The 24,518-nt window shown below is 57.6% G+C and overlaps 2 protein-coding genes across 2 annotated transcripts in view; one reads left to right on the forward strand and one right to left on the reverse strand.

The window, feature by feature from the left end:
• LOC118021074 (cadherin-23-like) overlaps positions 1-24,518 on the forward strand; it is a 328,706-nt gene that overhangs the window by 256,301 nt on the left and 47,887 nt on the right. The window contains 9 exon segments of the mRNA XM_035021097.1: positions 327-546; positions 1,954-2,106; positions 4,213-4,326; positions 7,140-7,288; positions 16,029-16,089; positions 16,848-16,996; positions 21,706-21,841; positions 23,380-23,531; positions 23,533-23,769. Coding sequence (XP_034876988.1) covers positions 327-546; positions 1,954-2,106; positions 4,213-4,326; positions 7,140-7,288; positions 16,029-16,089; positions 16,848-16,996; positions 21,706-21,841; positions 23,380-23,531; positions 23,533-23,769 — 1,371 coding nt within the window.
• On the reverse strand, positions 10,106-13,970 carry CUNH10orf105 (chromosome unknown C10orf105 homolog). The gene is made up of 2 exons (XM_035021084.1): positions 13,961-13,970; positions 10,106-10,482 (listed from the first exon to the last, which is right to left on the reverse strand). The coding sequence occupies exons 1-2, from the start codon at positions 13,968-13,970 to the stop codon at positions 10,106-10,108; spliced, it is 387 nt and encodes a 128-aa protein (XP_034876975.1).

A 24,518-nucleotide genomic window follows, 5' to 3' on the forward strand; every position in this document is an offset into this window, starting at 1 on the left:
GCGGTGCGGGGGCGGGGCTTGCCAAGGAGGAGAACAGGGTTTTGAAGGGGAAGACTATGGGGAGCTAGACTCTTGTTCTAGAAAGTGCCTCCTCCCCCCGCCCCCACCCCCGTCGGCCCCACCGATGTATCCGGATGCCTTTAGCTCTGACGTGCTGCCCTCTTAGTATCTGGGAAGGTGCTGGGAACAGTGGCACGGCTGGAGACACTGAGGGAAGCGGGCATGTCTGGCTGGAGCTGAGCGCCGATCAGTGGGAAGGAGGGGGCCCTTCTCAGGGGCGAAGTCCTCCTGTCCCCACCCCTCACGTGGTCCCTGCTTTCCGTCAGGTGGTGGCCATCGACCTGGACGAGGGCCTGAACGGGCTGGTGTCCTACCGCATGCAGGTGGGCATGCCCCGCATGGACTTCCTCATCAACAGCAGCAGGGGTGTGGTGGTCGCCAGCGCGGAGCTGGACCGCGAGCGCATCGCCGAGTACCAGCTGCGCGTCGTGGCCAGCGACGCGGGCACGCCCCCCAAGAGCTCCACCGGCACGCTCACCATCCGAGGTGAGGGCCGGGGGTCTCCTACGGCGCGGAGAGCGCACGGGCCCTGGAGCAGCGCCGGGCGGGCTGGGGAGCCCACGACCACCACCGCTATCCCTGTCTATGTGGACACAGGGTGCCTTGGTAATGGGGTGTCCTCCTCAACCACGCCATTCAGCACAGAGCCCTCTTTGCCTCCACCAAGTCCAAAATGCCGGCAGAGCCTTCTTCCCACCGAGCCGCTGCCTTCAGTAGCCGCCCCCCCCCCCCCCCCCCCGCCCCGGGCCTGGACCCACTGCCAAGGTCCCCGACCCCTCCTAGAGTCTTTGATCCTGCGAACAGCAGAGGGGTGGGTGGGCCCTCGGGGTTAGCCGCAGGCAGGAGAAGGGCAGGGCCGAGGCCCCTTACGATTTCTCCTCCATTCTGGTCACATCTTTAATCCTTGGGACAAAACAGGGACATTGACACAAGCTGTTGCCAGGGAAGTCAAGTCAGTACACACCCCGGGAAGTCAAGTCGGTACAGAGTGTGACGGGCAAGATGTGTCCTGTTCTCTGGCTCCTGCCGGCCCCTCGGGCTTGGTGCAGGTGGGGGTTAGCTCAGTACAAACATTTGCCCGAGACGTGCCTAGGCATTCTCTCACCCGTTGGTCCCACGCTTGCCTTGTGGGTCCCTGGTGCCCGTTTGGGGACCCGCTTGTGTGCCAGTGACTGACAGGAAGGTGCTCAGTGCTCCCAGAGAGGATTTATCTCCCGGCCTCAGCAGAAGCCAGGTCCGCAAGCAAGCGCATCATTTCTCCTGGGGGTATCACAACGAGGAGCTGAAGAGGGAAGATGGGGTCATTTCACTGTGAAGATTGTCCCAAGCCCCATCAGCTGGGAAAACACATCTTTAAGGGAAATTAGACTTTTCTTGGTGGGGGGGATCCTCAAAGCCAGCTGTTTTCCTAGGACCCCATGACAGACTAGGGGCGGGCCTCCCCAAGACCCCAACCCTGCCACTCGCCTGCTATGTGACTTGGGACAAGTGACTCAACTGCTCTGAGCTCCTGTCCCCTCCTCTGTCTGGTGTGACTGAGAATGCCTGCCTTGTCAGGGTGTTAGGAGGGGCACACGAGGTGTGTACGGGAAGCACTTAGCACAGGCTCGCTGTCACGGTCATTGCCATCATCATCACTGCTGCCGTTGTGAGGCACCTACTGGAGGGAGGCCCCAGGGTTCTCTCTCCTGGTGTGGCCGGCAGCACCAGCACCAGAGCACCCGGGGAGCAGGACCACGGGAGGCCGAGGAGCTTGGGTCAGCCCTGCCCTGACCCTAGCAGGCGTGGGGACCCCCGGCCCACCACTGAGACGTGTTGGCTCCCACTGCCTCTGGCGCTGGGCTCTCTGGAGCGGAAGCCCCGCCTAGCCCTGTGCACTGACTCTGCCCACAGTGCTGGACGTGAACGACGAGACGCCCACCTTCTTCCCCGCCGTGTACAATGTCTCCGTGTCCGAGGACGTGCCGCGGGACTTCCGGGTGGTCTGGCTGAACTGCACGGACAATGACGCGGGCCTCAATGCCGAGCTCAGCTACTTCATCACAGGTGCAGCCCTGCCTCCGCTCCTTCCCAATGTGTGCCCCCAGCCTCCCCCCACCCCAGGAGGATGGGGGAGGGGCCCGAGTCAGCCCTCCGCATCAGGCTTCAGCTCCCGCTGGACCCTCCCGTAGGCTTTGTTCTTAGCTTTTCCCAGGGGCTCTGTAGCTGGGTCCCTCTGGCCTGGCTCGCTGGGGGCCTCCTGAACCTCTTCGGAGATTGGGGGAACTTCCCGAGGTTCAGTCAGGAGGGAGGTAGAGCCTGTGACTGCTGGGGAGGAGCCCTGCCCCCCCACCACTCCACCCCCACGTCAAGGTGATAAAGCCGAGACGGGAAGTCTGTGGTCTTGTCCTTCCCCAGGGACCCTTCACTCATGAGAATTCCCATCTGTTTAGAGACAAATGGTTTCAATCTTTTTAAATAAAATGGTTCTAGCTCACAAATACTAAGTAGAGAGCTGTGGAGAAATCGTATGAGGCCATGTCCTGGCTCAACAGGAGAAACGGAGTCATGAGCAATTAGTGATGTCTGCCATGACAGTAGGCTCGGTAGGTGGCGGTAAACAGGCCACGTATTAGTCATGCCTGGATTAGAAGAGTTGCCCAGCATGCTTCAGTCTCTGACACACCTGAGAGGTGCTGGGATGCTGGGGGGCAATTCTTTCATATTCCTTAGCTGTCCCTCGGCCGTATTACTGGCTCAGTCTTCTCTCCGTCCATGGCCTGCCTGCAGCCACATTATTCACCCGCTCGTATGCACATATGTGTATGCACATGCATTCAGTGCACACACCAGTCTCCCTGACGCCTCTGCCCCTGGAGCAAGGAATCCCAGCTTCACAACCCATCCTTGCTTGCAGTGGCTCTCAACCTCTTCTTTCCAGATGTTTCCCTCCCTCCCCTCCCTAAAGGGGCCCAGCACCCTCAGGCCACCTCCTCACAGTCTAGTCCTCAACACTGTTCCAAGAAAGGCTTCGTTATCAAGACTCCCCCCATGTGGACCAGTCCTGGTTCAGCCCCCAGCACTACTGGTGCCTCAGTTTCTCCCCCATCCCCTAGGAGCCAGATTTTGTCCCATGTGAATGGTGCTTCAGACCATCCACAAAGCGGTCAGGGCTTTTCTCCAGGGGCAAACCATTTAAGGACAAGGGAGCACCTGGTAGCTCCCAGGATGATTTCCCAGCACCCCAAAGTGGCCAGTTTCTGCTGACCTGCTGAGAGCCCTCCCAGCTGGGAATCTCAGATTTTAATTTGCTCATTCTGCAAGGAACAGTGCAGGGTCCTGGTCCAAGCTAGCCCAAACCCAGTGCCGCATCACCCTCTGCTGTCCAGAACACCACATTGCCTGCCGGCTGGCTGGGGGTACCCCAGTGCCGCATCACCCTCTGCTGTCCAGAACACCACATTGCCTGCCGGCTGGCTGGGGGGGACATCTTCACACTGTTCAGATGAAGTCCCTTCCTGTCCACCTCGGAGAGGAGACCCTCCCACTTCCCACCCCGGCCATCTGCCCCTACTCGTCACTCCGTGGAGCCTCCAGGAGTCCCCACTCAGAGAGTCCAAGATTAGGGACCTGGAAAAATCTTAGCTGACCCCAAAATCCCTGACCACCTGTAAAAGCCTCAACCCAGGTTAACTGCTCAGACACTCCCACCAGATGGGCAGGTGGCAGAACGGTGAAGGACGCAGGCTCAGAAATCAGAATGCCAAGTTGGAGTCTTACACCCACATTAGGTGACTGTAGCCCAGGGCAACACACGTAACCTCACTAAAGGACGCATTTCCCTCTCTGTGAAGTGGGCTCGTGATAGTACAAACCAGATGAAAGAGACCACATGAAGTGCCTGGTATGCAGTAGGTGCTCAATGAATGTTCAACCCTTATGATTTCAGGCGCTTGGCACCCCCACCTGAGCCCACACAGGCCACACCCTCATCCGAGCCTCCCCCCACCCCCAGAGCCCTGTCCGTGGGCAGGGCTGAATACGCAGCATGGCCTTTTCCTTCCCGACTACCCCTGGAATGTCCTGGCCCAGGAGCAGAGCCGGGGTGCCACCGCCCTTTCCGTGGCAGGAGCCCTGCTTCCTCACAGAGGCCTCATTGTCTTTGGCCCACAGGTGGAAACGTGGATGGGAAGTTCAGTGTTGGCTACCGTGATGCTGTTGTGAGAACAGTAGTAAACCTGGACCGGGAGGCCACAGCCGCGTATACGCTCGTCCTGGAGGCCATCGGTACGCCCCAGCCCTACCTGCACAGCTCTGGGCAGTCTGGTGGGGTGACCCCCAGAGCCAGGCCTTGAGCCAGAGGCTGTGTCTTGACGTCAGTGGAGAAAGGGCAGCCGGACATCCAGCGCATCACTGAGCCCTGGCAGGCAGGAGGCTTAGCCTGCAGCGCTACATGCAAGCCGCTCAGATGGTGGGGTGTAGACAGATCGCTGCAACACCAGGCCCGCGAGGCAGAAAGGGGGGAGGGGGGAGCCCAGAGTATCAGGCACAAAGCGAGGTGGAAACGTGTTAGGGGAAGGGCATGATCCGGGAAGTCTTCTTAGAGGAAGTGGCAGCTGGGAGTGTTTTGGGATCAGTTAGGAGTCTTGGTTGCGAGTTTTAAAACTAACTTAAGCAATATGGGCTCACAAAACCAGTCCATAGGGCAACAGAGCTTCAGGTAGGACTGGATTTGGGGCCCAGGTGGTGCCAGGAGGCCTCAGTCTCTCCGCAGTGGCTAGCTCAGCTTCCCATGTGTTGTCCCCACTCTCTGGCTGACAGAGTGGTCAGTGGTTGCTGCATCCCGGGCCTGAATCCTTCCAGGTTCAAGTGCAGCGGCAGGGAGATAGCACTTGTCTTTGCTGGTCTCCCCCACTGAAGCCCCAGAGGAGCCCCGATGAGCTCATCTGCCCCAGTGCCTGTCCCTGAAGCCCTTGTCGTGCTCAAGGGGGGAGAGATGTGCTAGTTAGGCCTAAATCCAGGCCCGTCCCTGGTGCCGGGGGGTGGTCAGACCTGCCCCGAAGCCCAGGCCTCTGAGTCAGGGAGGTAGGGTTCTCAGAGGGACCTTCAGGACTGGAGTTTGCCTGCAAGAGCAGGATGGTGTGGCTGCACAGACACCTGCCTGTCACCACCTTGAGGGCCAAGTCGGGTTTCAGTACGTCAAGAAGCAGGGAGGGCCTTTCAGGCAGAGGAGCCAGCCCAGGACCTGGCTATGGGAAAGAGATGTGTGTGTGTGTGTGTCTGTCTGTGTGTGTGTGTGTGTGTGTGTGTCTCAGAAGCTGGCTCATGGTGTGATGTACACTGGGGAGGAGGCTGCACTCAGGTAGGGCCAGCTGGTAAAGGCCTGAACATTGAGCCCACAATTTGGTCTCTGGTCTCCAGGCAGTAGGGAGCCCATGAGGACTCACGATGGGAAGAAGGGTGTGAGGAGGCCTATGGCCCCCCTCCTAGGAGCACCCAGTTTGACATCTGCAGTAAGCTGTGGGTGAGAGGGAGTGAGCTTTCTGTGCCTCCGCCTTTCCAGCCAGCAGCCCCTCCCCAGCCCACCCCATGCCCACATGCATCTCCCCTCTGCCTTGCTCTCCTCCCACCCTCGGGAGACCCCTCATTCCCGCTGCCTCAAGCACTGTGTGGCAGGAGGAGAGGGCTCAGGCTCAGGCCTCGGATGGGGCCTGGAGCTCATACTGTCCCCAGCCGGGCCAAGTAAGCAGGACCTCCAGGGCAGTGGGAGGCTGGGCTTGGAGAGGAGCTTAGGAGGGCAAGATCATCTACCTCGAGAGAGGCGACTGTGCCCCAGCATGTGGTCAACTGGCCCGGGAAGAAGGATAGAGTCACCCCTCATCCTCAGCCAGTGCCAGCTACCTGTACTCCTCCCTGGGGTGACCACCCTCGCCCAGACCTGTAGGACAGGTCACACGCTCCTTCCTCCACGGAGGGCAACCTGACAGCTGCCCCTGGGGCTGAGTCACGTCCCTAGCCCTGGGAGGGTCCCACAGGGAACCAAGAGGGCAGAACCCCTGGACACCTAAGGCTTAGAAATCAAGCAGGGCTTGTGGCCCTGAGTGCCCAGGGCCCAGAGGCCCAATCTGCCCTGTAGTCATGTTTGACCCATCTCTTATTCCATACAGAATGAGTTAGGTGGGAACATTGAAAAATCAGGAGATTTTATGTAGAAGCTCAGATGTTCCATTTCTCTGAAGAAATCAGAAGACCTTGTGTCACTAGGTCCACCCTCGGCCTGTCCACTGTGGACTGGAAGAGAGCCGAGCTGCCCTTTGGGGTGGGCCCTCCCATGCGTGTACCCACAGGTCTCACCCACCTGGCCCTGAGAGCTGTTGGCTTGCGATCTCCGTACCTGCATCTGTCTCCTCCGGCTGCTATAACAAATTACCCCAAACTGGGCAGCTTAAAAGAGTAGGGATTTATTTCCTCATGACTCTGGAGGCCAGAAGTTCAAAATTAAGGTGTCAGCAGGTCTGTATTCCCTCTCAAGGATCTAGAGGGGAATCCTTCCTTGCCTCCTCCAGCTTCTGGTGGCTCGAAGTATTCCTTGGCTCGTCGCTGCAAAATCCAATCCGTGCCTCTGACTTAACGTGACCTTCTCTCCGAATCAAATCTCCCTCTGCCCTTCTCTCTTAAGGACCCTTGTCAATGGGTCTGTGGCCCACCCAGGCAGTCCAGGATACCTCAGCTCCAGATTCTTAACTTCGTTACATCTTCAAAGACACTTTTTCCTAATGAGTTTGCACTCACAAGTTGCCAGGGACCCTGAATGGGTCCATGTTCTGGCGGCCACCATGGAACCGCTTTGGGCCTCAGTTCCCTCCTCTGAAAAATGGGGCTGATAATGACAGCACCTACTTCACATGCTTCTTGTGAGGACTGAATGAGTTAGAATAGCGCCTGGGAGAGGGTAGGCATTGTTAGTGTTACTCTCAATCTAAAAAAGGAAAGAGCCACCTCTTACAAAGGCCAGAGTGGGTGTGGTGAACAGGACACGTGCCCAGGGAATTTGCCCATCAGGCAGCTGCTAACGACCCATCCGCCTTCAACTCCCACAGACAATGGCCCCGTAGGTAAGCGGCGCACGGGGACGGCCACCGTGTTCGTCACCGTCCTGGACGTGAACGACAACCGGCCCATCTTTCTACAGAGCAGCTACGAGGCCAGCGTCCCCGAGGACATCCCTGAGGGACACAGCATCGTGCAGGCAGGTGGCCGTAGCCCCCTGGGGCAGCTGGTGGGCTGGGGGCAGGCAGGGCTACACACACGCTCGGTGTCATGGTGGCCCGATGCCACATGGAGGGATGGAAACAGGAGAGGGTCCAGCGGCTGCCCCGGAAATAGCCAGGGCCCAGCTAGGCCCAGAACAGAGAGGCTTTCATGGGGCCCTTGGCTGGAGCTCCCCTCTTGGGAAGTAAACAGGCACAAGAAGAAAGAGCTCCTTCGCCCAGGGAGCAAGAGCGACAGCTATGAGGCTCCGAGCGAGAAAGGGGAGGACCTGAAAATGAGGCTGGGGTGCCCTCCCCCAGCTTGCCCTGGAGGCCTCAGTTGCTGGGTGGGGAGGGAGGCCAGGACTGAATTATCCTCTTCACCAGCTGTGGAGGCGGAGGCTGAGCCAAACATGGCAAATCCGGGCCTGTCCACTGGGGCAGGCTCCCAGGATCGGGAGGGGCTGGAAGTGTGTCCAGCTCCCTGCATCGGGGCCAGGAGGCTGGCAGGAAATGGGCTGGGAGCAGGGTGCTGACTCCCAGAGGCCCAGAGGGTCCAGGAAACTGCAGGGATTTGCCAGAGGCCGGGGGCAGGTTCCAGAAGGAGGAACGAGGAGGATATCTTCCTCTGGGGCTCAGCTTCTCCTCTAGCCTCACACCTGCCACTCCACTCACTGACGGTCTCCCAGGACCAAAGTGGGGACACGTCTCCTTCGGGCCCTCCGGGAAGCCTTACCCCCACCCCTGGTCTCCAGGAAGAGAGCACCTAGTGCCGGGCCGGCGACTGTAGGCCAAATTCATCCTGGGATGTGACAGGGAGGCCCTGGGAAGGGAACCAGGATGAGGTTAACAAGCTGGAAGGGGAGAGGGTACCAAATGCCGTGGAATGAGGCTGGCCCCACTTTCTAAACCTGAAGAATTGGTTTCTATTTACCCAACACAACACAGCCTGAAATCCTAGAGCCCAGGAGTGAGACAGGGCAGCCCCAATGCTGCCCTCATTTCTAAGGGAGAAATTCGGGCATTAGTGACTTCTCCAAGGCCCTGGAAGTTTCTGACCAAGTTTCTGGCCGCAATCTTTGAAGGTACAGGGGACCTCACCAACATGCTTGGAGACAAAGCTTCTGTCTAGGGGCATGTGAGGGAAGATCCTTAAGCTTTGGGGGTGGGGACACACCCAGCTGGGGCCACCGTTCACTCAGGAAATAGAGACATGATTCATACTTCTGTGCCTGGAGCTGATTATGTGAGAGGCTGGACATAGTCTCACTCTCTGCAAGCTCCCAGGCCCGTAGGAAGGAGGAGACATAGATGTGGGTCGCCCACACTGCCAGGAGGAACTGATCCCTGCCCTCCCTCTGAGCCATGGGAAGGGTAGGGGTGGTTCCAGGCAGGAAGTGGCTTTCAGCTGGAGAGCAAAGATAGCCTCATGGCGGGGGTGCCTTGCAGAGTGTAAGCCACAGCCTGGGGAGGGCAGGTAGTTCGGTTTGTCTGGAGTCTTGGGTCAGGACGAGGCTGGAAGGATAGTTTGGAGCCAGGTCCCAGAGGGCACTGAACATCAGACCAGGAAGCCCTGGCTTTCTCCAGCCAGCAGTTGGGAACCAGGGATGGTTCTGGAGCTGGAACCGTTGGGAACAAGTGGCAAAGCTGGAGCTCACTCTTTGAGAAGACCTGGCTAGCTGCACCGTGAGTCACAGTAGGCGGGCTGGGGCAGCCCCGTGGCAGGGCACCAGGTGTCCCTGGTCAGCTGACTCTCTGGGGCAGGAGTTAGGCAGCTCAGAACCCCTCTGCCTACTCTCCGAATCTGGGACCCAGAGTCACGGCCCTGTGGGGCGAGTTTGGGGGTTTGGAATGCTGAGGAGTCCACTCTAGGGTGGGATTGCTTTGACAGGTAGCCAGTCAATGACGCAATTGCCAGAAACTCAGCAGACCTAGTATGCTCCAGGCTTGAGGTGCTGTCCTCGAGAGGTGTGGACCCTCCGACCCCAAAGGGAGGATGCCTCCTGCCCTGGGTGAGGCAGGAGCACTATGATGTGTCCTCAGAGCCCAGGAGGCATCACCTCTAGCTTCTGGCATTGCCTCCCACCACTCTGACACAGCGTGGGTCCTGGCCTCTCGAGGAGCTCCTTAACCCATTCTCAGCCCCTTCCTGGTCCACTGCAACATCAGCACCTTCAAGGGGGGCCACCAAGATGGCTGCCAAGATGGCAATTGGCTGGGTAGTGTTGAGAGCCTCCTGCTTGCCCTCCTCCCAACGGGCACCGGGCATCTCACCCACCACGAGGGTGCTGGCTGCGCCCGGGGATTATCAGGCGAATGCTGGAGGGGCCCAGGAATTCCAAGGAGAGAAGTCCCTGGCTTTCCTCTTGCCTCGGGCACTGAGTTGGCACAGAGGGCAAGACAGTACCTTGCCCCCCATGTGGGCCGAGTATTTCCCTTGGCTGGAGGGAACCTTTGGCCATTTGGCAAGTCAAACTGGAATCCACGCTGGGCTTTGGCACCTGGAGGGTGAGCGGGACTTCTGTTGGGGAGCAGGGGCACTGCCTCCCGGAGGTGGCTGGTGCCTGGTTGCTGGAGGAGGATACTGGGGGCCGCAGTTCGCACCCCCCGGCCCCGCAGTTGGCCCAGCCGTCTTTCAGCAGGCAGCAGCTGGAGAGTCTGCAGAGAGGCAGTCTCTGGGAAAGGCCACGGGCTTGGGCACACAGAGGACCACTGGGGCTGAGCATGTGGCCCACGTCCGTCCGCAGCCCCTGGTTCCGGGCTCTGTCCAAGGCAGGAGGGTCCGCGGATGGGTTCTGGAGGCTGGGGCCGCCCGGTCACATCTTGGTGGATTCCGTGCAGTCACCATCGTGGGTGACATTGCAGCCCGGCAGGGGGCGTCGGGGAGCAGGCCTGCCCCGGCGGAAGCTATGCAGGGAGCGGCGCAGAGAGCCCAGGCGCTTCCAGAGCCTGAGCTGCGGCTCGCTGGGGCTCCCGGGGTGGTGGGGCATGCACTCCTGAGTCCGGCGCTGGGCCGGGTCCAGCGCGACCGGTCTGCAGAGGGTCATGAACAGCAGACAGCTGGCCAGCAGGAGGAAGATGCAGGCGAGGGCGATGAGCATGGGGAGGGGGTCAGCCGCCTCTGTGGGGCTGCCAGGAGTGGCAGGAGCTGTGAGGAAGGCCAGGGGGCTGGGACCCTGTGTGCTCATGGCTCCTGCAACAGGAAGGGGACAGGAGCTCAGAGGCAGATCAGCTGGACCCAGGGCTGGAGAGGGAAGGGAACATTGATGGGAGCCGGGTACTGCTAACCTAGCTGCAGAGAAAGTCATGGCCACTTTACAGGTTAAACAGTGAGGACCAGAGAGGTCGACGAGTCTCAGGTCACAGAGCGGAAAGCGATGGAGCTGGGCCTGAACTCAGGTCCTCTTTCTGCTATATCCCCTGCCCACCTACCACAGAGGAGACAGGAGGATGACGCCTCTTGGCCTTGAAAAATCAGTTCTCATGAATTACAATAGTCTTATACCTGAAAACCTGGGAAGGTACGACCAACTCCATCAATAGGTTGCTCTCTGACCCGGAATGAGTCATCAATTATAGGATGCTGCCGCTGGCAAGGACCCTGACAATTATCTAACGTTGGGGCTGCAAAATGGGGGCCCACGAGTATTTTTATTGGGTCCTTGTCGTGTTTTTATAAATTTCAATTAATTGTGAATATTTTAAAAGTAGCAGACCAAAACCCAAGAGATTTCACATAAATATCTGGAAATCTGGCTTCTCTTGAAATTCCAGAATTTTGACAATGGCAACACAGGGCCAGTTGCTGCCTGGCACCCTGTAGCTGAGGCCGAGCAGCCGTTGTCCCCTTCAGACAGATCTAGCCCCCAGATCACCATACTCCCCCTCCCACAGGTCCACTACACGCCTTATTTCACCTGCTTGCTCCTCTGGATATTCCTGTGGGTGCTTACCAATGCAGCCCAGCCTGCTCCCATGACAAGTAAGGAAACTGAGACCCAAACAAGGGAAGGCCAAGCCCAAGCCCACACTCTGAGCCAGGGCCAAGCGAAGGCCAGAATCAGGTTTCATGACTCCTGGCCCTAAGGCTCCCAGTCCTCTGGGATCACGAGCTACTCCTAGAACAGGTGAGAAATAATCCACAAAGAGAGCTACAGAGTTGACAAGGTGGGGCTCAAAACGCCCCCCAGACACCAATCACCTGTTATCACTCATAACCATCCCACTAAAGGGAGCTCAGCAGAGGATCTTTGGAGATGAAAAATCAGGCTGAGCTTCTGGTTGAATATGTCTGGGGTTGCAGATAAAAATCCTTATAGAGCCTGGCCAGTAGGTAACGTGAGACCACAGAGGGCTGGTGGCAGGTCTACGCAGAGAGTGTCCGTGCAGAGGTGGGGGTGCCTCCGCCAGGCTGATGGAATGCAGGCCCAGTGTGGTCGGCCCTTCCAGTTTCCCAAGAGAAGCCAGAAATTGCCTGGATTTTTCAGGCAAATGTTCCTGATATTTAAATGTTGACAACTGATTTCAAATTTGGTTAAAGCGGGAGACGGGTGGGGAGGGAGGATATGCCACAAAGTAAACAAACTTGACCCCCCCAAAAATTTGAAATGAATTTTCCAAATATCTAAAACACTGAAATAGGCCACACAAAACACACAAGCGGGCTACCTCCAGCTCGCAGGCCAGCATGGATGATCTTTGATTTCTACAAACACAGGACAGGAAGTCCCAAAGAGGGTCTTAATTAAAAAAACAATCATTTCTTTCTCTTTGACCTTGGAGACTTTCCTGTGATGAGGGATGGCAGGTTGCCCTCCTCCCCCAGCTCTCAGCTTGGAATAAACTTACAGTTGAGTTTCTAGCATGGTGCCCAGCAGAGTCATGCCAGGGCTCTGTACGTGGGCTGCCATCTGTGTCAGCAGGCAGTGGGGAGCAGAGAGGGGCCACCCAGCCCCCGCCCCCTGGAGCCCCCCGTCCCCACCCCAGGCACTCACCAGCAGCAGCAGGACCTCCCTCCCGGCTCCCTGCACTCAGCCTCATTCCTGCCTGCAGCCTCGCCCTGCGCCCAGCCAACTGAGGGCATCCAGGGCAGCCCCCCCACCTCCCACCCATTCCCTGCCACCACTCCTTCCAGCGTTTCCAGACAGAACACGACCCCTCCCAGCTGGAAATTTTGATGCCCATCTAGCTGCCCACGGCCTCTGCCTTTCAGGCATTGGGCCTTGAAAGCACTCTGGCTGGGCAGCCATACGTGGGTTGGCCCGCCCTTGAATTTGAGCGCAGAGAAGGGATGGGGTGTGCCCACCACCATCTCCCACAGGTAGAAAACTGGCCTTCTATCCTCCCCCAGGCAGTACATGGCTGGGAGTAAAAAAAAGGGCAATCAGAAATGGGAGAGGTCTCGATCCTGTTAGTCCTGATACTATGGCAAGGCCCTCCCATGGGTCTGGAGATCCTATCGGGCTAGCAAAGCTGGTCCAGACCTTGGTCCATGGGGAAGCACTTTAATAAAAAGATAAATGAGGGCGCCTGGGTGGCTCAGTCATTAAGCGTCTGCCTTCGGCTCAGGTCATGATCCCAGGGTCCTGGGATCGAGCCCCACATCGGGCTCCTTGCTCGGCAGGAAGCCTGCTTCTCCCTCTCCCACTCCCCCTGCTTGTGTTCCTGCTCTCGCTGTCTCTCTCTCTGTCAAATAAATAAATAAAAATCTTTAAAAAAAAAAAAAAAAGATAAATGAGGCTATAATTAGCATTTTAGTAGTTTTCTTGAAAGCAAGAGACTCTGAAGTACTTGAAAATATCAAGCCACCCTCCCTGGAACACACAGCAAAACCAGCTGCCGGGTCCCTTTACAGCCCCTCTGATCCACCAAGTGCCTCCTTGCAGGGAAAAGAGGCCTCCACCAGAACAAGGCTTGGAATAGTCTTGAGGGCAGTTGAAGCTTCTCCCTGCCCACAAGCCCAAGGCACACTGGCAGGCCCGGCTCTGGACATATCTCTGCAAGTCCAGTCTAGAAACTTCTTTCTTCCCTCAGAACTCCATAGCACAGTGCCTGCTGCAGCAGAGGGGCTAATCCCAGAACACATCTTGCTGTGTGGCCTTGGGCTATTCACTATCCTTCACTGGGCCCTGTTTCCACTCTCTACAAAAGCAGAGGGATTCCCCAGGTCTAAGCGCACCCTTGCATCCTCCCCAGAGTACCCCAGCAAGGGTCTGGCCCCACTTTCTTCACCAAGCCTTTTCCTGCAGTCCCCCGAGCACTGACCTCAGAGCCAGCGCTCAGCAGTCCCAAGCTTGGTAGAAAGGTCGTCTTAGCTGTCCACGGGAGGGCCAAGGAGCACCAGGTGCCAACCGTGTCCCCAGCCTGCCCTGGACTCTGCCGTACCCTGTGCCCCTCAGTCAGCCAGGCTGGGCAGAGTGGGCCGTCTTCACTCACTCTCCAGCTAGCCCTGGCTTTGTCTGGAAGAGTTTGGGCCCTGCCTTGGGGGAGGGGACAGCCAAGAGGGTAGGGATGGCAACTGGGCCAGGCAGAAGGAGAGGGGAGCCTTGCAGAAGAGCCCGGTCGCTCCCAAGCCCTGCCAGGGCCCCTCTCCGGCAGGTCTCCTTGGAGTCCTCACAGGGGCCAGGGGGGAGGCACGGGGAGGGTTTCACGGCCCCTGCAGCGGCTCTCACCTTCCCCCATCGGGGCTTTGAATGGTATGGTCGGCAGCCAGCGCCTTGCTATTCAGTGCCTGCCAGCCTCCGGGTTACCCGGGAGAGGGGAGAGGGGAGCAGCCCAGCGCAGAGGGGTAGGCCCTGGCTGCTCTCGGGCCCCTCCTCCCCTCCTGCGTCCCGGGGCCCCTCACCTTCCAGGCTTACCCCTCAGTTTCCCAGAAAAGCACCTGCCCTTTGAAGGTGTCTGGCTGCAGAAGTGAGGGGTGAGAGACATTTTCAAAGGTCCAAGAGATCTTAGGGCAGAAAGCACAGGATTGAGGGACAGCCGTGGCTTGCTCCTTATAGTTTGGGTGGGCCCTTGGAACCCCTCCAGGTGGTAGCTCTCCAGCCCTCCCCACACCACACCCCCCCCACACACACACAGACGCACGCCCCTCCCCCAGCCTTCTTTCTTCTCGGAAGCCAGAGCGTCCCCCGCAGCCTCCCCAGAAGCCAGCAGCCTGCAGAGGAGCCTAAGTCTTGAGCAGCCTCCCCATCAGGGATCCCCCCACTGCCGCCCGCCAAGGTCCCAGAAATACAACACAGTGGTCACAGTGCCAGGGCCATTGTTCTAGAGACTGAGGAGATAGCAGTGGACAAAGGCCCGTCCTCTCGGTGGGAATATAGACACTGAGCAAGGATGCAGTATGTCAGCAGCTGATGGGGGTGGGGACAGCCTAGGTATTGGAGTGGGGAATGCAGTGCCACATAGAGCGCTCAGGGAAGGCCGGACGAGAAGATGACATTTGAGCAGAGACCTGAAGCACATGAGAGAGCGAGCATGCAAATATCTGGAGAGAGAGCGGGCCAGTGGGGGAAACAGCAGGCACTTGGCTTTCAAGATGGAGAAGGAGATGGGTGTGGCTGGGGCAGAGCTGGTGAGGAGGGTGGTGAAAGATGGGCTCACGTACTCCCAGTTCTCACCAGTAGGAAGATGGACTTGCTCTTTCTCTGGGCCCAAGGTCCAAAGTCCCGGCGAAGGATGAGATTGACCCAGTCCTGATCAGGTACCTTCCCCGGGACCAGTCACCACTGGCCATGGTCCATAGGAACATGGCAGCCCCAGCACACAACACAGGGTTGCAGGGAGAGGGGCAGAGCAGAGGGCAGATCCAGGAGAAGTGAGAGGTCCAGGGCATCACAAAGCAGTTCACCACCAATTGAGACAACATCCCGAGGCCCCGGGTCTTCCCAGCCACACGGTGTCACGTCTCTTCCTGCATCACCTTCCAGGGGAGCAATGTCTCGACTCACTTCAGGGTAGAGTAGGTGTTCAGTTCTTGGTTTGACAGGACTTGCCTTGGGGCTGGCCCTGACTGCCAGCAGCCTCGAGGCTGGACTCTGTGTGAAAAGGGATAAACACTGCATATGTCTCTGAGTGAGAACAGCACGCCCCCAAGTTCCCCCAGAGGCCGTGCGTGAGCCTGAGGCACAGCCAAGCAAGCCGCCAGGCAGGGGGGGTCTGAAACTAGACTGGAGCAAATGTGTAGGTGATAGAAGATGGAGCCGCCTCGTGGGAGGTGGGATTTTTGGGTTTCTGCAAAGTGGCCGTTACAGGACACAGTGCCCAGCTGGGACTCAGTGTGGCCGGAATGGCTTCAGACCAAGAAAGTGTGGGCAAGAAGCAGCCACACAATCCAGCCCCCTCAGATGCGGCTCCTGGGATCTCAAAAGGCTGAAGGAGGGAAGCAGGTTCCTATGGGCTGACCTCGTCAAGCCTAGACCGGAGAGCTACGGTGCCGGCATCCACCTTCTCCCCCAGCCTCCCCAAGACCCTAGTGGAGGATCAAGGAGCAGAGCTGGCAGGTCCCCTGCCGTACAGGGCAGCAGAGAGCCACCAACGGGTGTCCTCATGGGGGACGAGTCAGACAGACGTGTCCTCTCTCATACCCCCAGCTTCTGTGGGAAACCACAGGTTGTCCAGGATGGGCTGGGAGTGGTGTAGAAGGCAGGAAAGGGGCTTCACACACAGTCTTCTCTCCCTGTGTGGTGGCGGGGGGGGAGGGGCGGGATTCGAGGAGTGACCACGTATCTCATTCTCCCTCAGCTGAAAGCCACAGATGCAGATGAGGGCGAGTTTGGGCGTGTGTGGTACCGCATCCTTCATGGTGAGTGGGCTGCCCTAGGATGGAGAGGGCCAGCGCTCCTACCCTTAGGATGGCAGAGCTTCTCCAGGCTGCCGGGAGTCTGGGAAGTGAGGCCAAGGGATATTACCCTGACCGAGGGGGCCTTGGGGTAGGGCAGCCCCCGCACAGCAAGCCCCCCGGAGATGGTCATTGGCCCAACATATAGCATGGGACCATCCCTGAACTAATTACTATTGGTCAGAGACTAAAATCTGCTGATCTGCCCAGTCTGGAAATCAGGGTAAGATCACGCCTACACAAAGCACCTGGACTGAGAGTGGAGGAGGGTGGATCCCCAAAGGAAAATCAGAGTGCTATTCCCCCAAGGTGGCAGAACGGGTACTAGACTGGCCCAAAGATGTACAAAAAATCCTCAGTTCAACCACCCACGAAGAATTTGGTTTGGGTGCCTCTTTTTGTAGTGTCCCAGATCTTTCTGAAATATTGAGTCCACTGACACGTGTGGGTATGGGCGTGTCAAGGGACCCCCAGCCTTCCCATCAGGAGGGTACAAGGGGGGCTCCTACCCTCTCCCTCAAATCCTGCCAGGCCAGGGCAGCATGAGGCAGATAACTTCTTGCCATCGTGGGCTTCAGCCAGGGTCCCAAGACCTCTGGGCAGGATCAGCATTCTGGGTATCTGGGCCCACCCCCCACCTCCCCCCCCCCCCCCTATGCCATGATCATCCCATGTCTTGCTCCAGGACGGAGCCCATGCATCTCCCCTGTCCCTCCACACAGGTAACCATGGCAACAACTTCCGGATCCATGTCAGCAACGGGCTCCTGATGCGAGGGCCCCGGCCCCTGGACCGAGAGCAGAACTCATCCCACGTGCTGATAGTGGAGGCTTACAACCATGACCTGGGTCCCATGCGGAGCTCCGTCAGGGTAAGATGCTGGGAGGCAGGGTGGGGTCAGCAGTGAAGCCCTGCCTCGCCTTCAGCAGCAGCCTCGGAGGTGGGCCGAGACCACAGCTGGCCCGGGAGATGGCCACCAGCGGGGGCCCGGTGGGGGCAGGCCACCACTGGTTTAGGTGCTGAATGACCTGGGGCTATGGTTGCCGGGCGCGTGCCGAAGCCCAGCCTGGGATCTTAGAAGTGTCATTTTGCTCTGAGCCTCAGTTTCTCCAGATGTGGAAGGGGGTCAGTGATACTGATGTCTGTCCTAAGGGATGAAGGAGGTGTCCTTACGGTACTAACCCCCATACCCACACAACTCATAAGGAAATCTCACAAATCTGACCTTCGAGATAGAGATGTTGCCAACTTGATTTTACATGTGAGGGAACTGAGGTACAGAGGGATCGCTAGTGATAGAACCAGGACTTGAGCCTGGTCTTCCAAGTCCAGGTCCAGTGCACTTTCCATTGAAAGTGACCCCCAAATATTCTGGTTACCACTCCCAGATGCCCCGTCCAATGTATTCTTTTCTGCCCACCCTCACTTACCTCGAGCCTCTGCCCCATGTGGCTGAAATCACATTAAACCTTCATCTTCCTGAATGGTCAACAGCAGACGCACAGATACTCCGACTGGCCGGGCTGGTTGAGGCACCGTTCTGCCCAATGGCAGGGGAATGGATGAGGAAAATGAGATGGCCTCGCAAGGTCACCCCACTGCACACTCAGCAGCTCACAGCCCCTTCCCCGCAACCAGATGGAAAGTGAGTCAGACCCCAAAGGTGAAGAGTAGGTGGGAGATAGGAAAAGCCGGGGTGGGGAGAAAGCAGGGACTTTTACCCAGGACTGCGTGAAGCAAAATGAGCTTCTTATCAGCCCCATCTCCACCCCACTCTTTCCCCAGGCTGGAAACAATGAACAGCAACCTGCCTGGGGTCACCATCACACAGGAGGTGCTGGGGGGTAGGTGACTCAGCCTTGGCCCATCTCTTGCTCGTGTCCCCTCAGCTTTGCCCCAGGAGGAGATGGAAAGAGCAGTCAGTCTGGGTCCTTACAGCTGCCCCTCTGAGTGAGATCTTCCCCGGGTGGGGATGGCTGAGGGGGTCACATCACTGGGATGTTTACACCTTGGGGCTGCTTGGGATGATTCCGGGGCACTGGTGACGGCGGGTCACACTCAGTTACCTGAATGTGAACCGGGGCATCCCCACATAGCCCTGCTCCCCTGCAGGTCCATGAATTGCTTACATGCTGGTGAGTGCACCTACATCAGAGCGTGCTCTTTGAGGGGCCCACTTCAGGCCACAGAGGGACTGATGTCAGCGTAACTTGGGTTGGCTACCTGGACTTGAAGCTTCCTAATCAGAGCCCTCCCTGTGGCCTCCTCACTCTCCACTCTCCCAGAAGCAGGTGGGCACCTCTCTCCAGGGCCAGCTCCTGTCGGCCTTGACATTGTGACTGTAAACCTTTTTTAGCTACAAACCTTTTTTTTTTTTTAAGATTTTATTTTTAAGTAATCTCTCCACCCAACGTGGGGCTCGAACTCACAACCCCAAGATTAAGAGCCGCATGCTCCACCCACTGAGCCAGCCAGGTGCCCCTAACCACAGACCTTTTGAAACAAAATGGTATACAGTGGGCCAGGATACAGTGTAAAACAGATGGAAGCCAGGCTGGGCCGGTCGGTGGGGGATGGGAAACACACCTGCTTGCCCACCCTCCTTTGCTCCTCTCCGCGAGAACCCCGAGGAATAGTAAATCCTCACATGGTGCTTACTCTACGCCAGGCATTTCTCAGTGCTTTATGACCTTGAACTCACTTAACCCTCATAACTACGAGGTAGGCACTGTTATCATACCCATTGTATGGAGGAGGAGACTGAGGCAGAGAGGGATTGGCCGTGTGTACAGGGCCCCATAGCAATAAGGGTAGAGCTGGGCTTCACACCCAAGCAGTCCACACAGGTCTGCCCTCTCAGTCCTTACACTCTGCTGCCTCACATACAAGCCCTTCAGAGCCGAGTCCACTGCCTAAAACCCTGAGTCATTTTAAGGTGGGAATTTAGGAGCTGGCACCCAGGGTAGAGGCCTGATAGCCTTTGTCAGACACAGCGGCCACACCTCTGAGCCCCAAGAAACCTGGGGACTTCCCTGAAGACAGTGTGGGCACTCTGGCTTGGCCCCGGATTCATTTGCCCAGCAGGAGCCGAGATGGCTTCTGGGGACCATCCGCATTCCCCAGGTCCCGCTCTAGAGACCAGGGACAGCGCAGACAAGGGCCCAGGAGCACGGAGTGAAAGGCCCTCCTAGAGTCTGGGGGCCTCACGTGTACCCTGCAAGCGTGCACGTGCATGCACACACGTCTCCTGCCCTGTCCCCTCTGGAGAACACAGCACGACACAGACAGTGGGGCTGGTTCTCCAGGGGGCCCAGGAGCTGAGCCCTCCGGCTTGTAAGAACTTGGCAGACCTGTGCGTTTCCTGTACATCTGTGTCTCTCAGGTTTGCAAACCACACACCATTATGCCTCCTGTCTCTGCTGCTAAAACAAGGCTGAAACTGACAAGACGATGGCGGCGTGGAGCCAGCCTCATGGAGCACGGGCCACACCCAGGCTCCATGCCACCCCCCTCCTCCCTATCATCCTGGCAGACTGGCCCTGTTTGTGCCCCCACGGCCCCCAGAGTAAAGGCCAGTTGGACAAGCAGACTCAGGAAGGGGAAGGCTCACGGTTTTGAAAGATGGTTGGTTTCTGTTTACAGCAAGAGAGTTCCCGATATTCGTCCATGCAAATTCCCCCCACACCCACCCCACCCAGGATCTTCCCAGCCAAGTTCTTGGTGAAGCCAAACTTAGAAGATTCTGGCTTGTGAACAGCTGTGCTCTGGGGTGGGCACTTTAGTTTGCATAGTGGGTTCTGGGTGTCTGGACATGAAAATGTGATGATGCAACAGGGCTGCAAGGAACCCCAAAAGCCGGGAAGATAGAGAAACCTTTACCCGCATATGCCTCTCCTCACCCCCCCCCCCCCCGGCTAATGTTCCCCACGAGTCAGGCCAACATTTCTGCTACTGAAGCCCCCCCCCACTTCTCCAGCAAATTCCCAGCTAAGCCCAGGAGAGAAGCCAGGGCTGATCCCGACGGCCGGGATCGATCAGAAACCCAATATTAGTGCTGTCAGATCGTCTGTGCTGAGGCCCCGCCATGAGTGCTGGTGAGCAGTGTGAAATCTGTGTTGCACACTCTTGCCAATGCTCCACTTGCTGCTTCCATTCTTCTGGCAAGTTCCTGCTGACCCTGGTTCTGTCAGGCTGCAAGGAGGTGGTCTCCTGTTCTAAGGCCAGCTCATCCCCAACATAGAGCAAAGAGGAGTAGGGGTTGGTGGGCTGAGAACCAGGAGGGCCCCCCCTCTTTCCCACCCCTTCAGTCACCGTGAGGCCTTGGGTACGTCCCTCCTCCTCCCTGAGCCTCCATCCCCCCATCTGGGAAAACAGGCAGGGACCCTGGGCCTCCCTGTGGCTCCTTAAGCACCAACACTCTGTGATACCCTCCTTTCCCCTACCACCCTGGTCCTTCTGGACACAGAGCTGGTCCTGCCCGTCCCTGGGCCAGACCCTCCCTGTGCTCCTGTGTGATATGAGGGGCAGGGGCAGGGGGTGTGGCAAAAAAAAAAAAAAAAAAAAAAAAAATGCTGTGACCCTGACCTCTCTCCATAAAGATCTTTTAAACTGTTTTTCTTCTGTTATGCAAGATCTATATGTTCTTTAAAGAGCAATTAGAAAGTACAGATAAACAGTGATGGAAATGATGCATAACTCCACTATTCAGATAGAGCCACTCTCTTGGCCAGGCTTCTCAGAAGCAAATCCTGGGACAAGAGTTGATAGGAACATGGTAAGTAGAAAGTGTCCCCAGGAAAAGCCGGAAGGGACGTGGGACCAGGGAAGGAAAGGCAGCTGGGGAACTTTGACTCAGCCGCTCGGAGAGCTCTGGAGAGAATCATTCCAACTACCCGATCAGGGCTGAGGAAGCCAAGTTTTACAGTCCACACCCATCAGTCCCTGGTAGGGGCTGCCCCAGGGGACATAATCCCCAGGCCCTTCCGGCTCTCTGGGTGTGTGTGTTCCCGCAGCCTGGGTGGGGTGGGGTGGGGTGAGTCCCCCGCCAAGAGCCACTGTGGCTGGCTGGCAGACAGAGCCCCCAGAGAAAGTGCCTTGGTAATCAACAGGGGTCTGAACACCAAAGTCCTCTGCTACAATCATCATGAACATTTTTGTGCCTATTCTCCCAGATAGATCTTGATATTCCAGTGGGGTCACTTGAACCTTTTGAAGCATTTTTGCAAAGCCTGGCTCGTCTTGTCTTCCTCCCAACCGTAGACGTGGCACAGAGCATGAGTTACCAGGCTGATGGATTGCCGTTTCATAGCCGAGCAACTTGATGGTCCCGAAGAGTCACTAATTAGTCACAGGTTCCCCCAGCGTTAGCAGCAGTGCCAAGAGTAAGATCAAATGACGTTCGAGCACCTGCCCTGTGCCTGGTACCGTGCCAGGTGGGGGGGGCCGTGGTGACCAACCGTCAGGAGCTCCGCCCTAGCCCAGGAGAGCAATGACCACACACGCAGGCCCAGGTGGGCTGGCCCCGGCCTCCTCGGGTCTCCACCCCACCTTGACCTTCCACCCCCGGTCTGGCTCCTACAGGTGATCGTGTACGTGGAGGACGTCAACGACGAGGCCCCCATGTTCACACAGCAGCAATACAGCCGCCAGGGGCTTCGAGAGACCGCGGGCATCGGCACATCGGTCATCGTAGTCCGAGCCACGGATCGAGACACCGGTGAGGCCGGCTTTCCCCGGAGTCACCCTCCGCAGCTCGTCCCTCCTGCTCCCATGGGGCCCGTCATCTTCGGGACACCGCAGGCTCCCCAATTCAGCAGCTCTCAGGCTGGGGAGGGGCTCTGGGGACAGTCCTGGTGGCATTTGCACCAGATGCCCAGGCCTGCAAGGACTGGAGTGGGGGACTTGTCCCAATCTCTGGATGGAGACAGGGAAGGTCCCGAGCTTGGAAAGTCTAGGTTTCTCACTGGCGGAGTCGGCAGCTCCTGGCTAGCCTTTGGCTGGGGGCCGGGCAGGGCTGCGGGAGGTAAAGGACTTGTCACACAGCTGGCCGAGGCCTGCCCCTCTAGCCAGTGACGGCTCCATGTCCTGCGGGCCTGGCTCAGGGCCTGACACACGCAGGCTTCACAAGGGGCAGTGTTCTGGAGTGCTCTGAAGGCAGCCCGCCTTCGCCGAGGACCCTGAGCCCCAGAGACAGCCGCAGCTGGCGGTGCAAAACGGGAGAATGTGGCCAGGTCACAGCGGCCCTCTTCATGGGCCCCGGCTATTTGGGCCTCTGCCCCAGGCCAGGGATGCAGCCAGAGAGGACCTCTTTCCTGGACGGTCCACTGCCCCCCCCGGAGAGGCTCCCTGAGCTGCTCCCAGTGTCCCAGCTCCAGCCCCTCCCTCATGTCAGCCCCTGTCAGCATCCCCAGCCCCGCTGGGGCACAGGATGGGGTGACGGGGTGGGGGCCGGAGATCGGTCTGAAAACTGTCAGATTTGCCATCCCTTATATGGCCCTATTAGACAGTTCAGGCCACATATGTCCCTGTTGTCTAATGGTTCATGGCCTTTTCTGGGTCAGGAATCCCTTTGAGAAATTAGTGAGAGCTAAGTGTCCCTCCCTAGAAGAATGCACATCCATTATGAGTTTAGCAAATGATTTTAAGGAAGTCTGGGATTTCCCGAGTGGCTTTATGGCCATTCCCCTGGAAGTCTGTGGACTTCAGCTAAAGAATCCCAACTTGAGCTCCTGGTTGAAGAATGTACCGAGGCCGAGGGATTTGAGATGGAGGAGTGGGGAGGACAGGGGAAGGTGTCCCTGGTGCTAGCACCCTTTGGCTGGAGGGACCAAATGGAGTCTTGGCCACTTCTGAGGATGCTGCCCCTAACACTTTCTAGATGAAAGCTCCCCCTCACAAGAGATCCCTAATTTCCCCATTGCTACTTGTCCAAATACCCAAGGCGGGGAGGGGTTGCTACTTGAGCTTGAATTTAGAGGCTCCAGAGGCAGAACCAAATCCCTCCAGTACATACCTTATGCCAAAGCCAAGCTCCAGAGAGGTTGTGTGTGTTGGGCCTTGCTGTCCACATAGACCCTGGCCCCATCCTCTGCCGCTTCTCTCGGGGAGTGGGGGGGCAGTACACACTGGGCAGGTCAGCCAGGGCCGCTCCCCTGGTCCCTCGGGGCCAGTAGCAGGCGTGCTGTCGGCAGCCTGGGAAGCCACAGGGCAGCCCCACCCCCATCTGGGACTGCACACTCTTGTGTCCTCCTGCAGGGGGCGGCGGCCTGGTGAATTACCGCATCCTATCTGGCGCCGAGGGGAAGTTCGAGATTGACGAGAGCACGGGGCTCATCATCACCGTGGATTACCTGGACTATGAGACCAAAACCAGCTACCTGATGAACGTGTCTGCCACCGACCAGGCCCCCCCCCTTCAACCAGGGCTTCTGCAGCGTCTACATCACACTGCTCAATGAGCTGGACGAGGCTGTGCAGTTCTCCAACGCCTCCTATGAGGCGGCCATCTTGGAGAACCTGGCACTGGGCACTGAGATCGTGCGGGTCCAGGCCTACTCCATTGACAACCTCAATCAGATCACCTACCGCTTCGACACTTATACCAGCGCCCAGGCCAAAGCCCTCTTCAAGATAGATGCCGTCACGGTGAGGGAGGCTGGAAGCAGGCACAGCAAGGGCTCTCCCTAGGGGCAGGAAGCACAGTCCTTTTAAAGCTAACCAACATTTCTTGAGCTCCTTCTATAAGCACAGTACTATCCTCTTTGTCATAGAGTGTCTTTGAGATAAATACCCCTGTAATGCATCCCTTTCAATATTCAGGGGTAAGATAAAGCTTATACCTAGGCAACCTGGTAACCTTCTTGTTATTAGACAATGAGAGCTATGCAAGTCATCACATTTCTCTTTTTACCTTGGCTGTTAGGAAGCTCAGATGTAAATTGCTTCATCACAATAGCCAGTCTTAGCTAAGTAGCAGCTAGTCTCTTATCTACTATTTGGATCTTACTCTTCCATCTCTTTTATCAGACTCCCTTCTTTGAAAATAGGCAAGGTATGAATCACTGCAGGGTACAGGTCTTGTCCTAGGGAGTATCGGGTTCACAAAGATGAACGAGACTCTTCCCAGCCCCCAAAGAGTTTGTAGACTGGGAGGAGAAATGAGAATAATCAGGGATGTACATCCGAGCACCACAGGGGAAGATGTGAAAAGAGCTACAATACAGGTGTAGTGGAGCTCCCAGGGGCCCAAATGAGAGTGATCTTACCTGGCTGGGGGATCATCTGAGTGAGGTCTGAGAAAGAAGTAGGATTTAGGCCGACAGAGCTCCGCGGAGATGTTCTGCTGGGCAGAGGGAGCGATGTGGAAGGTAGGAAAGTAGGCAGAATGTTGGGGA

The sequence above is a fragment of the Mirounga leonina genome, unplaced genomic scaffold, assembly GCF_011800145.1.
Source record: "Mirounga leonina isolate KUSES-001 unplaced genomic scaffold, KU_Mleo_1.0 Mir_114, whole genome shotgun sequence".
Classification (NCBI taxonomy): domain Eukaryota; kingdom Metazoa; phylum Chordata; class Mammalia; order Carnivora; family Phocidae; genus Mirounga; species Mirounga leonina.